Source organism: Pseudoliparis swirei, chromosome 3, assembly GCF_029220125.1.
Source record: "Pseudoliparis swirei isolate HS2019 ecotype Mariana Trench chromosome 3, NWPU_hadal_v1, whole genome shotgun sequence".
NCBI classification, from domain to species: Eukaryota; Metazoa; Chordata; class Actinopteri; order Perciformes; family Liparidae; genus Pseudoliparis; species Pseudoliparis swirei.
The window spans coordinates 3,573,225-3,587,262 of NC_079390.1; the positions used below are offsets into that span (position 1 = coordinate 3,573,225).

The window sequence follows — 14,038 nt, forward strand, 5'->3', positions numbered from 1 at the left end:
TCGTGGCAATATTTCTACAAATGGAAATCAAATATTGTTTCGAAAGTTCTTCCCAACACTGTTTGCATGCGTGTTGCACTTGTAGGTTTAACAAATGAGTGTGTTCTCAAACTTTAGACCGATAGTGTAAGAAATTATAATTTAAAGGTTTGGATTTGCATTGAGCACATTTTTTATAGTCTCAATGCAAATATAAAAAAAAGCTTTTTTCTATGAACAGGGGCTGTTCAAGTGCTTTAAAAAAAAAAAGGGGGGGGCGGGGTCCTTGTTAAAAACATCCCTGTGAGTTGAGCAGTGGAAATATTTAATGGAGGAAGTTGTGTAAATCTGTTTGGGAGGAGAGCGTTTAACTTGTTGAGGTTCGAGGCTACAAACAGTCCACAAAACTATTAATTCCAGGTTATATTACAACCAAAGCAGTGTGATGTGTGTGTGTGTGTGTGTGTGTGTTGAGTCTATGGTCCTGTCGCGTTGACTGTGATCGTGACGCTGACGGGCTCGTTGTCGTCTCCAGGGGGCGGGGCTTGGCTGGCGGTGCGGGTGGCACTGAGGGGCGATGCTGCCCGGGGTAAAACGAAAGCGGGACCTGGAGAAGAGGCGAAGCTTCAGCATCAGGACTCAAAGCTACGTTGTTGTTTTACATATTAATGTTGAAGGCCGTCAAAAGTAAAGCTGCTTTCCAAATCGCGTACTTTATCTGTCAGTACATCCTGCAGCTGCATGCAGTAGCCTATGCATTCAATTGGGCAATGCTATTTCACACCTTGACCTTTGACCCTTTTTGTTCATTTATATGTTGTCCAGAGGATTTGAGGGTCAGAATAACCCCAAAAAAGCTTGTTTCATACTACAAAATGCAACCGGGCGAAGTAGAACATCCTGGTGTTTCTGGCTACATTTGACACGTATCTATTAGTACAGACTGAATATTCTTCTGATCCGCTGTGAAAGTGCGTCCACACAATGGAGCTACGATCCCTCAGGAGTCTCTGACCTGCTGGACCTCACGTCTCTCTCAACCTCCTGATGGATCAACTCGGGCTTCTTCCATACGGGCGTGTTTCACAACATGCAAAACTACTCTAGTGCTTTGAATTATAATCAGTCAGCATTGAAAAGTTCAATTCCTTTGTTAAAGGTTGTACGTTTATGGAACAGGAAAACTGTCTCGGTGCGTCTGAGTGTTCAAACATCAAAGGGTGCGTGTGTCGTCCTCCCTCAGGTGTTCATGTGTTCATGTGGCTTCATCTCACCTGAACTGGAGGAGCCACCGATCTCCTCCGTTCCCTCCGACCTGCCGACCACTTCATCCTCTGGAAAGTTGATGTTTTCCCTCGACTGGCTGTGCTGCCTGGACGGAGGAGGAGGAGGAGAAGAGGAAAGAGAAGGAGGAGAAGAAAGAGAAGAAGAAAGAGAAGGAGGAGGAGAGAACGAGGAGAAGAAGAGGACGAGGAGGAGGAGGAGAAGAAGAAGAAGAACGAGAAGAAGAGCGAGGAGGAGGAGAAGAAAGAGGAGGAGGAGGAGATAACGAGGAGAAGAAGAGGAGGAGGAGAAAGAGAAGAAGAAGAACGAGGAGGAGGAGAAGAAGGAGGAGAAGAAGAAAGAGAAGAAGGAGGAGAGAACGAGGAGAAGAAGAGGAGGAGAAGAAGAGGAGAAGAAGAACGAGGAGGAGGAGAAGAACGAGGAGGAGAAGAACGAGGAGGAGGAGGAGAAGAAGGAGGAGAAGAAGAAAGAGAACGAGGAGAATAAGAGGAGGAGGAGGAGAAGAAAAAAGAGGGGGAGAAGAAGAACGAGGAGAAGAAGAAGAAAGAGGGGGAGAAGAAGAAAGAGAAGGAGGAGAGAACGAGGAGAAGAAGAAGGAGGAAAAGAAGAAGGAGGAGGAGAAGAAGAAGAACGAGAAGAAGAGCGAGGAGGAGGAGAAAAAAGAGGAGAAGAAGAAAGAGAAGGAGGAGGAGATAACGAGGAGAAGAAGAGGGGGAGGAGAAAGAGAAGAAGAACGAGGAGAAGAAGAACGAGGAGGAGAAGAACAAGGAGGAGAAGAACGAGGAGGAGGAGAAGAAAGAGAAGGAGGAGGAGAGAACGAGGAGAAGAGGAGGAGGAGAAGAAGAACGAGGAGGAGAAGAAGAACGAGGAGGAGGAGAAGAACGAGGAGGAGGAGAAGAATGAGGAGAAGAAGAAAGAGAACGAGGAGGAGAGAACGAGGAGAAGAAGAGGAGGAGGAGGAGAAGAACGAAGATGAGAAGAAGAAAGAGAAGGAGGAGGAGGCGAAGAATATTCACGGCATGTCTGTACAAAGAATTGTCTGCCGACACTTTATAATGATAACAAACTGCTGGTATTATATTTATAATATATATAATAATATATTGATATAAAACAGATACTCACAAACCAAACAGCAGGTCGTGTAGTCCTGAAGAAGAAGAAGAAGAAGAAGAAGAAGAAGAGGAAGAACATTGAGGCGACACAAGGGGACAATGGCTCCGTCGTTCTGCCTGAGGGACTCACGCGGCGTGTTGTTGCGGTTGCGGATGATGTAGACGAGCAGCAGCGCCGTGAGGAAGGCCGCGAGGAGCATCCCGCCGATCGCCGCTCCGATCACCGCCGGGAACACGTTGTAGCGCGGCTCCGCTGCAACACACCGCGACACACACACACGTTGTGCCACTTGGTAAGCGCGTCGCCGGTCCCTGCGGCGGTTCTCAACCCGAGTTCAGAGGGTCAGAGGTCAGAGGGTCAGAGGTCAGAGGTCACCCTCACTGGACGTGTTTAGAAGAAGAAGAACAATGAAGTGGATGATGAACACGTTCTTCTTCTTCATAAAAAAGTTTAATTTGCAGTGGATTTCTCTGCAGCTCTGACAGTACAGGGGTCGAGAACCACGGGCCCACGTCCTCCCCTGACCCCTGACCCTTGACCCCTGACCTACAAGCCTCTTCTACCCTGAACATCCGCCTCGGTTGAAGCAGGAAACGTCACGCTGTGAGTCGCACAACAAAGTGACCAGAAGAAGCACACAGGTTGAAGCAAAGGTAAAGAGCACGGAGGTAAACAGGAAGTGAGTGAAAGGTGTGAAGCTGTGTGTGTGTGTGTGTGTGTGTGTGTGCATGTAGGTGTGTTGTTGTTTGTGTGAGTTTTTCACCTAAGTGGAAACAACAACAAAAAAGGAAATAAACGTTAGACATCACAACGAGACGATTTATTAACCACCAAAATGTTTCACCGTGATTACGATTTGCTCCTCCTGCCTTCGCCCCTAACCCGAGCGCCCAAAGCCCCGTATCTGATCACTCTCTCTCTCCTCGCTCCCTTCGCTCGCTCTACCTGGAGTCTTCGCGGCGGAGGGATGGCCGACGGTGCGGTGGTTGGCGGTCGTGACGCGGAACAGGTACGTGGCGGTCGGCGTCAGTTTCCCTACGGTGTGTCTCCTGACCTCTGGGTCCCGGATGACGTTGGAGTACCAGACCGGTGGGCCGATCCTCTCCTCCTCCTCCTCCTCCTTGTTGCTGCCTCCTCTTCTTCCTGGTCGCTCTGACACCCATCTGTGCTGCAAGATGAAAGCGGTCCACCCCCCTCCTCCTCCTCCTCCATCGCTCTCTACCTGCCACTCCAGCTCCACCTCCACACGCAGTCGGCTGTTGTACATCACGTTGATCAGGGTGGCATTGGGTGGCATGGGGTGTCCTGATGAAGACACACACAATGAATTAGGGGGGTCAAACTCATTGAAACATATAAACAAATAAACTACTTATACATATTGTCAAATAACTCTCTTTGCATTTGATTATTGTTTGTTTGAGTGTAGATATATTGTACATGAGGAATTTTCTCTAATAGTATAACATGAATCCATTTAATTTGAAACCTTCAAAATAAAAGCACAGGATATTTTTCTTTGATTTCTTTAAGAAAAGGGAGTTTGTATGTCTTTCAAGCCGCCAGGGGCCACATGAAATGACGTGGTGGGCCTTGTGTTTGACACCATCTTCAGAGTTTGGTTTTGTACGCATGCCTTGCTCCCCCCCTCTATTTAATTTGAAACCTTCAAAATAAAAGCACATGATATTTTTCTTTAATTTCTTTAAGAAAAGGGAGATTGTATGTATTTCAAGCCGCCAGGGGCCACATGAAAGGACGTGACGGGCCTCGTGTTTGACACCATCTTCTGAGTTTGGTTTTGTACACATGCCTTGCTCCCCACCCCGTCCATTTAATTTGAAACCTTCAAAATAAAAGCACATGATATTTTTCTTTAATTTCTTTTAAAAAAGGGAGATCGTATGTCTTTCAAGCCGCCAGGGGCCACATGAAATGACGTGGCGGGCCTTGTGTTTGACCCCATCTTCAGAGTTTGGTTTTATACGCATGCCTTGCTCCCCCCTCTATTTAATTTGAAACCTTCAAAATAAAAGCACAGGATATTTTTCTTTAATTTCTTTAAGAAAAGGGAGATCGTATGTCTCGATCTGTCTATAAAGTCAAAGATGGGAAAACACAAACGTACTCTTCACCACCAACGTGACGTTGATCTCCGTTCCTCCCACTGCGTTGGAGCTGGAGCACCGGTACTCGCCACTGTCCTGAGTCTCATCCGCGTCTCTCACGGTCAGATTGGCCCACGCAGACGTTTGCATCAGCGCGTACTTGGAGGTGTCTCGGATGCCCACGCCCTGATTGTTAAACCAGGTGATCTCACTGACGGGCAGGTAGTTGTCTCTCAGGTTGCAGGTGAGCTTCACGTCGCTGCCCTGGTACACGGACACGACTCGACGCTGCGTCAGCAACACAGGAGCCTCTGCGGGTCGACAGTGTAAACATGAATTAACCAACACATCGCATCGGCCGTCGTCCTGCGATGAGTGTTCCGATCACGTGCAACCGACCCAGTGTGAGCCGGCAGGTCTTGGTTTGGACCAGGTGCGGATGCTTGGCGTGGCAGGTGTAGGGCTTCCCGTTGCGGGCGGTGCCGTAGCGAAGGATCAGGATGTTGGAGTTCGCTTCGCCGCCTTCGCCCTGGCCGCCGGGGCCCTCCCACCACACCGAGGCCTTCGGGGCCCCGCCGTCCCAGGAGCAGGACAGCATCAGATACTGTTTATTGTTCGTCACGTAGGCCAAACACACCGGCTCTGCAGGGGGGATGTCTGGAGGAAAGAGGGAAGAGGTTGAAGTGAGATGTGGACAATGAGGATGGAAAAACGTACTGTTTTTTATGAAGGTAGATTTGTGTCTTTGATACGCAAACAATAACAACAACAACAACAACAAAGTTTTGAGAGAAAATTTCTTATTTGTAAGTAAATTAATTGTTAGTTTTTCTGATGAAACTAGAATTATTTTTTTGAGAGTAAAGATTTTGGACTTTCAGCAACAAATTCTAGTTTCATCAGCAAAACAATCAATGTATCTACTTAAAAAACGAGAAATGTGCTCTCTTTTATGCGTAATAAAGACACAAATATAGGTAGATGTGGGTCTTTATTAGGCAAACAACAACAACAAAAAGGTTTTGAGAGAAAATTTCTTATTTGTAAGTAAATTAATTGTTAGTTTTTCTGATGAAACTAGAATTTCTTTTTATTTGAGAGCAAAGATTTTGGATTTTCAGCAACATTTTCTAGTTTCAGCAGCAAAAATATAAATTAATTTACTTATAAACGAGAAATTTGCTCTTTTTTATGCGTAATAAAGACACAAATATAGGTAGATTTGGGTCTTTATTAGGCAAACAACAACAAAAAGGTTTTGGGAGCAAATTTCTTAATTGTAAGTAAATTAATTGTTAGTTTTTCTGATGAAACTAGAATTTTTTTAGAGTAAAGATTTTGGATTTTCAGCAACAAATTCTAGTTTCATCAGCAAAACTATCAATTTATCGACTTAAAAAACGAGAAATTTGCTCTTTTTGTGTGTAATAAAGACACAAATAGAGGTAGATTTGTGTCTTTATTAGGCAAACAAGGAAAAAAGGTTTTGAAATTCTAGTTTCATCAGCAAAACTATCAATTAATTTTCTTACAAACGAGAAATTTTCTCTCGAAACCTTTTTGTTTGTTTGCGTAATAAAGACACAAATATACCTCCTTTAGGTGTTTCCTTCTTGGTCTTACGTGTGCGCGTGCTGCACTGGGTCGATGCTTTGAGGGCCACGTGGGAGCCCATGCAAGTGAACGAGCTGCTGTTGGCGGTCAGTTCACCGGGTGGCAGCAAGATGGCGGCGCCGGCCGGTGGATTCGCTTGCGGCCCTGTGGCGGCCTGCTCTTGTCCCGCTCTGGCTAGGGGTCCGGTCCAGCGGAGGGAGGGGGAGGGGAACCCACCGGGCCAGGAGCAGAGCAGCCTCACAGAAGTGTGATTCAGAGCCGGCTCCACAGAGCAGGAGGGGGAGCCGTCGGGGGGGTCTGCGGGGCGGGGGGGGATGAGACACAGCGTAACGAGGCAGTGATGTGCACGGTGGGGTTAAGGCGAGGTCATCGGGACCAGAAAAAGGGACCGCGGGGGGGTCAAGTATTCAGTACCTACTGTATATCGTAGGAGAAACATGCTTTTTATTCGATATCTTTTGACCTACAACCTCCTGGGTGACACACATGAGCGTCACTGCCGTGTCAAATGTGAAATAATGCTTTCTGTCTCTCTTGGTTGATGCCGAAATGCAAAAAGAAAAACAGGAGAGCTGAATGACAAGCATCGGCCTTCTAGCCAACCGACGCTTGCTATGGCTGTGACATCACAGCGAGGTACCTGCCCGAGAGTCCCATCGACTTTCCAGACGGCCCGGAACAGGAGAATAGGTCTGCAGCACTTCCACTCTCTGCTGTGTGTGTGTGTGTGTGTGTGTGTGTGTGTGTGTGTGTGTGTGTGTGTGTGTGTGTGTGTGTGTGTGTGTGTGTGTGTGTGACTGAATGTGTATCTGCGTGTTCATTTGGAAGCTTTGTGCTATGTTTTGACGTCTAAGTGAATATAAGGAAGTTGAAATATGAGAGATGATGCAATAAATGGAGTGAGGATGATTACAGCAGAGGAAGAAAAGGTGGTGGTTGCATAACACACACAAAAAAGAGAAGTTTAGTTAAAAGTGAGATGATCAGTTGTGTTTAAGTAGGAGATTTAGTGTTAATGAAGATTTTTAAAAAGGCGATTCAGACTCTGGATTTGTGTTTTCTTCGTCTCGTGCTATAAACGTCAAATCTGAATGATCATCTGGTCTCTTTTACACCATTTTAACCCATTTTGCAGCACCAAGACGGAGAGAACACAGGTCAGGTCGGAGTGGAGAGGGTCAAAGAGCAGCAGGAGGACTCATGGCGAGGTCCGAGGTCCGAGGTCAGAGGTCACACTCACAGTAGACAGTCAGGCTGATGGTTTTTTTGGAGCGGGTGTTGAGGTACGTGTTCTGCGCCAAGCAGGCGTATTCGCCGGTGTGCATGCGGAGGATCTTGGTGATGGTCAACTGGGGCCCGGTGTAGACCTGGGAGTTGTTGTAGAACCAGACGTACTGACTGGCCGGGTTGGACTGGGCTTGACACAGTAAAGAAACAGTCTCTCTCTCCAGGGCCGAGTAGCCCCGCTCTGTGATGCTGTACGGAGTCACGTCTATCTGGGGGAGGTCCGGGCCAACTGAGGAGGAAGGACACGAACACATTCAAGACATGTGAAGGACAGACGTGTGACCTCCATCCTGCTTCCTTACTGCAGCCATTTCAAAGTATTGTAAGTCGCACATCTTCTTTTCCACTTTTTTCAGTGATTTTTACCCCCATGTGAAATATGTTTACAGCCATGTGCCTCCTAACTGAACTAATGGAATATTTATTAAATAACTACTTTTCTTTTTTGTTGCTTAGTTTTAACCACTAAGGTTTTTTTTTAAATATATATTTATTTTGATTTTATAAATTAACAAGACAGGACTGTTATGATACAATACAAAGGGAAAGAATAAATAAAAGGGTAAAGAACAACAAAAAACATACCCAAACATTTTTAAAGGGATTTTTTTAATGGGTATTCATTTTAAATATATTTAGAAAAATCTGACGTACCCCCTGGAGTGCCTTCACGTACCCCCAGGCGTACACGTCCCCCTATTTGAGAACCACTGATCTACACAGTAGTCACAACTCAGATAGTTCAGAAAGTCAAACACACAAAAATAAGTGAACTAAATATATATCCAGATCATAGATAATATTTTGTTCATCCAGATCATATATTTATATATATCTCACTTATTGTAAGTCGCTTTGGATAAAAGCGTCTGCTAAATGACATGTAATGTAATGTAATATATAATATTTTGTTCATATCTAATATTTTGTTCATCCAGATCATATATAATATTTTGTTCATCCAGATCATATATTTATATATATCTCACTTATTGTAAGTCGCTTTGGATAAAAGCGTCTGCTAAATGACATGTAATGTAATGTAATATATAATATTTTGTTCATATCTAATATTTTGTTCATCCAGATCATATATTTATATATATCTCACTTATTGTAAGTCGCTTTGGATAAAAGCGTCTGCTAAATGACATGTAATGTAATGTAATATATAATATTTTGTTCATATCTAATATTTTGTTCATCCAGATCATATATAATATTTTGTTCATCCAGATCATATATAATATTTTGTAAACTAAATGCTGTTTCAAAAGCAGTAAAGTAATTACAATTAGTAAAACAATGTAAATTTAAATTAAAAAATGTAATAAGAAAACATGGAGTCTTTTATCCTTATTTTTTTGTTGCAATAGATGCAATCAAATTTAAATATGGTCTATGAATGAAAAAAATTAGTTCAAGAAAATATCCACGCACAGGTTGCAAAATGTTTTTAGAACAAATCCTGAGGTCATGACCTCCTCCTCCATGGGAGCTGTGGCCTGATTTATGTCCTTCAAATCGAGACCACTGGAGTTCAGATGCCAAGAGAACCAAAGAGAAAGATATTTAAATAAATGTGCGTTTAAAGAGGACAAAAGCTGAACTATGACAACAACAAAATTGTCAAAATGATCATTCAACGCGTGTTACGTAATAACACACATGGCCTACTGAAGATGCACGTGACCTCGCAATGTATTGATTACTCACATCTAATGCCAAATAAAAAAGAAAGAAAGAGAAGAGTGTGACCTTAAACTGTTGGTTTTAATTCATTCACATTTTAAGGGGATATATACAAATATATATATATATATATATATATATAAATTAAGAGAGCTGCTGGGCGGAGCTTCTTTATCATTTATTGACTTTCTATAGATTTAATATTTGACTTTCTGTGGATTTTTTTCAATTCTTTTTTGTTAAAATTTAATATTTGAAGTATAGCACGAGATACTTGGTTGATGTCGATATTTGAGACTGTAAATAATTTGACTATGAATACATATACAACATAAACAACATATTAATGGTTAGATAAGGATCACTTATATTTGTGCCCATGATATTTACAGTTGAAATCCATAATGTGTGAGTGAAAAAAAATACCTATAGTGGCAATAATGTTTAGAAATGTAACATTCTGTTCAATTCTACCCTAAAAAAATGACTCACAGATGGTGTCCAGCCACAGCCGGTTGGAGCGCTCGCTGTTGACGTCGTTGCTGGCCACGCAGCGGTACCAGCCCGTGTGGTTGCGGTTGATGTTGGTCACGTTGATCACGTTCGTGTTGCCGCTCGCGAAGGCGGAAACGTTGCCGCCGCGCGTCTCGTGCTGCCACACGTACCGGATCGGTCCGGTCCCGTTGTCCAGCTTGCAGCGCATCCACATGGTGGAGCCCTCCACCGGGGACACGTCGCTCATCAGGAGGTACGGCTTACTGACGGGGACTGCAGTCAAGACACAGTCACACGCGTGGGAATCTTTAAGACACACACACACACACACACACACACACCGCCTTCGAGAAGTCCTACCTCGGACAGTGAGGTGCACGTAGTAGTAGAAGACCTTGGGCTCGTGCTCGATGTCGTAGAAGGCCTGGCAGGTGAAGAGGCCGTGTGCAGCCAGAGGCAGCTTCTCGATGCTCACGGCGGCGCTGTTGGAGATGACCGTGAGACGTCCGAGCGTCTGGGCCAGCTGCTGGATCCTCGTTCCTTTCCCCAGATTGTACACCACGGCCTTTATGGCGTCGGTTCCGGGTTTGGTGAAGCTCCAGATGTACAGGTCCGGTAGGCCGGCGCCGCACTCCAGGATCACCGCCTTACCCACCACCCCGGACACACTGGTGTCCCGGTACACAACCTCCCAGTCGGGATTGACCTTCACCTCTGGAAGAGGGAGAGGATGATACGCAGAGAAGCAAACGTGCGTGTGTGTGTGTGTGTGTGTGTGTGTGTGTGTGTGTGTGTGTGTGTGTGTGTGTGTGTGTGTGTGTGTGTGTGTGAAGGAACAAGAGATGGTGGTGTCGAGTGCCGTGTCAGTGTTCAGTTTCAGGATTGTTTACTCTGTATGTTTCAGACACGCTGTTTTACTTTAATAAGGGATTAAAAGAACAGATAAAACCGGATAAAAATATATAATGTAGAAATCATCTTTTTATCTATTTGTTTATCTTTTACCCACAAAAGGACTTTCAGTGCAGTGAACTTTGTTCCACACAAACATGTTTGGTTTTATTCATCATTATTTTATAATTATAGCCTAATTTATACATTAACTAGAATGGGCACTCGGTAGAGCGCATACCTTCGCATATCACAAGATTGGGCATTGAATTATGAACATTTTGGCATTAGTTGCATGCCAATTGGACAAAAATGTATCGTGCTATGGTAAAAAAAGAGTTTGACCTTTCCATGACCTTGACCTTGACCTTTGACCCGATTGATCCCAAAATCTAATCAAATGGTCCCCGGATAATAACCAATCATCCCACCAAATTTCATGCGATTCAAGAACATTTTGACCTGTTCATGACCTTTGACCTTGACCTTTGACCCGATCGATCCCAAAATCTAGTCAACTGGTCCCCGGATAATAAACAATCATCCCACCAAATTTCATGCGATTCGGTTCAATACTTTTTGAGTTCTGCGAAAGATTTTGACCTGTTCATGACCTTTGACCTTTGACCCGATCGATCCCAAAATCTAATCAACTGGTCCCCGGATAATAAACAATCATCCCACCAAATTTCATGCGATTCGGTTCAATACTTTTTGAGATTTGCGAATAACACGCATACAAATAAATAAATAAATAAATACACGGCGATCAAAACATAACCTTCCGGCATTTTCAATGCGAAGGTAACCAGGCGGATGTATCCATACATATGGGCTAATAGCAGATTTATTAACAGAAATGCCAAATGTTAAATTTCTAAACATTATTGCCACTATAGGTATTTTTTTTCACTCACACATTATGGATTTCAACTGTAAATATCATGGGCACAAATATAAGTGATCCTTATCTAACCATTAATATGTTGTTTATGTTGTACATGTATTCATAGTCAAATTATTTACAGTCTCAAATATCGACATCAACCAAGTATCTCGTGCTATACTTCAAATATTAAATTTGAACAAAAAATAATTGAAAAAAATCCACAGAAAGTCAAATATTAAATCTATAGAAAGTCAATGAATGATAAAGAAGCTCCGCCCAGCAGCTCTCTTCATTTATATATATATATAGATATATATGTATATATATATATATATACATATATATGTATATATATATATATACATATATAGATATATACATATATATATATGTATATCTATATATACATATATATATGTATATATACATATCTATATACATATATAGATATATACATATATATATGTATATATCTATATATGTATATAGATATCTATATATATATGTATATATATACATATATATATGTATATATATATATATTATATATATATTCATCATTTATTTTACGTTAAATGGAAGAACCAATTATTTTACCGCGACTGCATGAATATAAAAGACGTTCCTTACCGAGCGTCTTCGAGGTGACCCGGCTGGAAGCTAGAAGCAGGAAGGCCAGCCCTAGCAGTCGGGCCACCATGGTACCATGATGATCCTGAGTCCAGCAACCGCTTCACAAAATAAATGAGGAAACTTTAAAAGCTTTTCGGATCGCACAAAAAAACCACCTTGTTATCGGCTTCCTTCGTCGTCCCAGTGCAGAATATTCTGGGAGAATCCAGCTGTAGGAACTGACTTCATTCGACTGAGAGTAGGAAGGGACTGATTTGGGCTCAATTATTCATGTGTCTTTCCTTTCTCTCTATCCCTTCATTCTTCTTTCTTTCTACTGCAGGTTTAGAATGACACTATGATACTGAGCTCATCTATTATAGACACATGGGTGGACAGGTAAGCTTTCCACAGACACACACACACACACGTATGCACACACCTGCACATTAACTAATACAGGAACATTCCTCCACAAAGTCCTTCCATGTTTAGCTGCACTTAAATTGTATTTATTCATAATTATTGAGTTGTTCAAATTGTGTTGTTTGATAAAAAGTGGGATTACAGATGAAAAATTCATTCAGGTATTAACAGTCATGTTTATAGCCGGCATTACAGGGAATGCACACAAAACGGAGGGATTAAAAAGGGTTTTTATCGTCGTTTCTGTAAGGAAATCAAGATATTAAAGGTTAAACAAACAAAAAGGAAGAAGTTGAGTTGTAAAGTGAAAGGCTCGGGATTTTAATTTCCGAGGTCACGTAAAAAAAAAACAGAGAGCAGAGGAAACGGTACTGATGGGATTAGGATTAAAATAGATTTAGAAATCTGGCATCTCTCAGCGACGGTCTCTTTTTCCTCACGATGACCTCGACGCTCTGCAGACCGACGTTTAAAGACGGAAAGTTAATAAAATGCTGATTGTGCACATAGACGCATGAACAATTATTTCTTATCGTGTGTTTTTAACAGGATCCTAATGAGAGTGACGTTTCTAGAAGAGGAGCGTGAGCTGTGCAGCGGAGCCGTGTGTGTAACGTGAGACGTGTGTCATGAATGAATGAAGGCAGAGATCACTTTCCTTCACTTGGCCGAGACTGAAATGCAGTAAATATGTGAAGTAAAATGGTCCAAGTTAACAGATATGCACTTGAATGTAGTTTTTGTTGGAATCGGTTGGTTACGTCTCGCAGATGAGGACTCGCCACCTCCCGAGGGTTTGAATATGAAGCACGCTGAGCCAAGGGTGAGGTCAAAGGTCAGGGATGTCGTATGTGTACAGATTGTAAAGCCCTCCGAGGGGAATTACCTTCGCATTGAAAATGCGGAAGGTTATGTTTTGATCGCTGTGTATTTATTTATTTGTATGCGTGTTGCTCGCATAATAAAAAAAAATTTAAACCGAATCGCATGAAATTTGGTGGGATGATTGGTTATTATCCGGGGACCATTTGATTAGATTTTGGGATCGATCGGGTCAAAGGTCAAGGTCATGAAAAGGTCAATTTTTATCCAATTGGCATGCAACTAATGCCAAAATGTTCATCATTCAATGCCCAATCGTGTGATATGTGAAGGTATGCGCTCTACCGAGTGCCCCTTCTTGTTTGTAATTTGTGATAATGGGCTATACAAAATAAACTGAATTTAATTTAATTGAAATTGTTTTGCAGCCTGGGACTCGAACATAAACTATTAATGATCCCAGTGTTTGTAACACGCAACAACAACAACAACAACAACATGCTAGTGGTTGCTTTAAGCTAGTAGCATGTGACAATGCTTCAGGACAGCTAACTTTATTTTAGAGCCACAGAAACTGATTCCTTTGACAACTTAAGGCCAGCGGACAGAAGTTGTAAACAACACTGACAGATTATCTCCTCATGAGCTTTCCATCTGTATGCTATTCTGCTATAGTTACACAGTAGGCTAACATTAGCATGCAGAGCTGCCAACTTTTCAAAAAACCTTGGAGTGAGATTTTGTAGGGGGTGACCAAAATGTTGCCGCGCACGCAGCCACACACGTTGGTGGCTCAAATATCAGGAAATTTGAATTAATGTGG

The 14,038-nt window shown here is 42.7% G+C and overlaps 1 protein-coding gene across 1 annotated transcript; it reads right to left on the reverse strand.

Annotated features, from left to right (window-relative positions):
- Positions 1 to 455: 455 nt before the first annotated feature.
- LOC130191632 (V-set and immunoglobulin domain-containing protein 10-like 2) lies at positions 456 to 12,055 on the reverse strand. Its single transcript, XM_056411283.1, has 12 exons — positions 11,986 to 12,055; positions 9,936 to 10,289; positions 9,573 to 9,848; positions 7,342 to 7,617; positions 6,111 to 6,398; positions 4,887 to 5,144; positions 4,508 to 4,798; positions 3,602 to 3,684; positions 3,325 to 3,433; positions 2,469 to 2,631; positions 1,254 to 1,351; positions 456 to 559 (listed from the first exon to the last, which is right to left on the reverse strand). Exons 1-12 carry the CDS (start codon positions 12,053 to 12,055, stop codon positions 456 to 458), a joined length of 2,370 nt encoding a protein of 789 aa, XP_056267258.1.
- Between the last annotated feature and the right edge of the window lie 1,983 nt (positions 12,056 to 14,038).

Excerpts from the sequence above, each read along its gene's own strand:
- LOC130191632 (XM_056411283.1), bottom strand. The coding sequence starts at position 12,055 with ATGGTGGCCCGACTGCTAGGGCTGGCCTTCCTGCTTCTAGCTTCCAGC. Across the intron at positions 9,849-9,935 it reads CGTGCACCTCACTGTCCGAG|TCCCCGTCAGTAAGCCGTAC; the intron begins GTAGGACTTCTC and ends TCTTGACTGCAG. Across the intron at positions 3,434-3,601 it reads AGGTGGAGCTGGAGTGGCAG|GTCAGGAGACACACCGTAGG; the intron begins GTAGAGAGCGAT and ends CGGGACCCAGAG.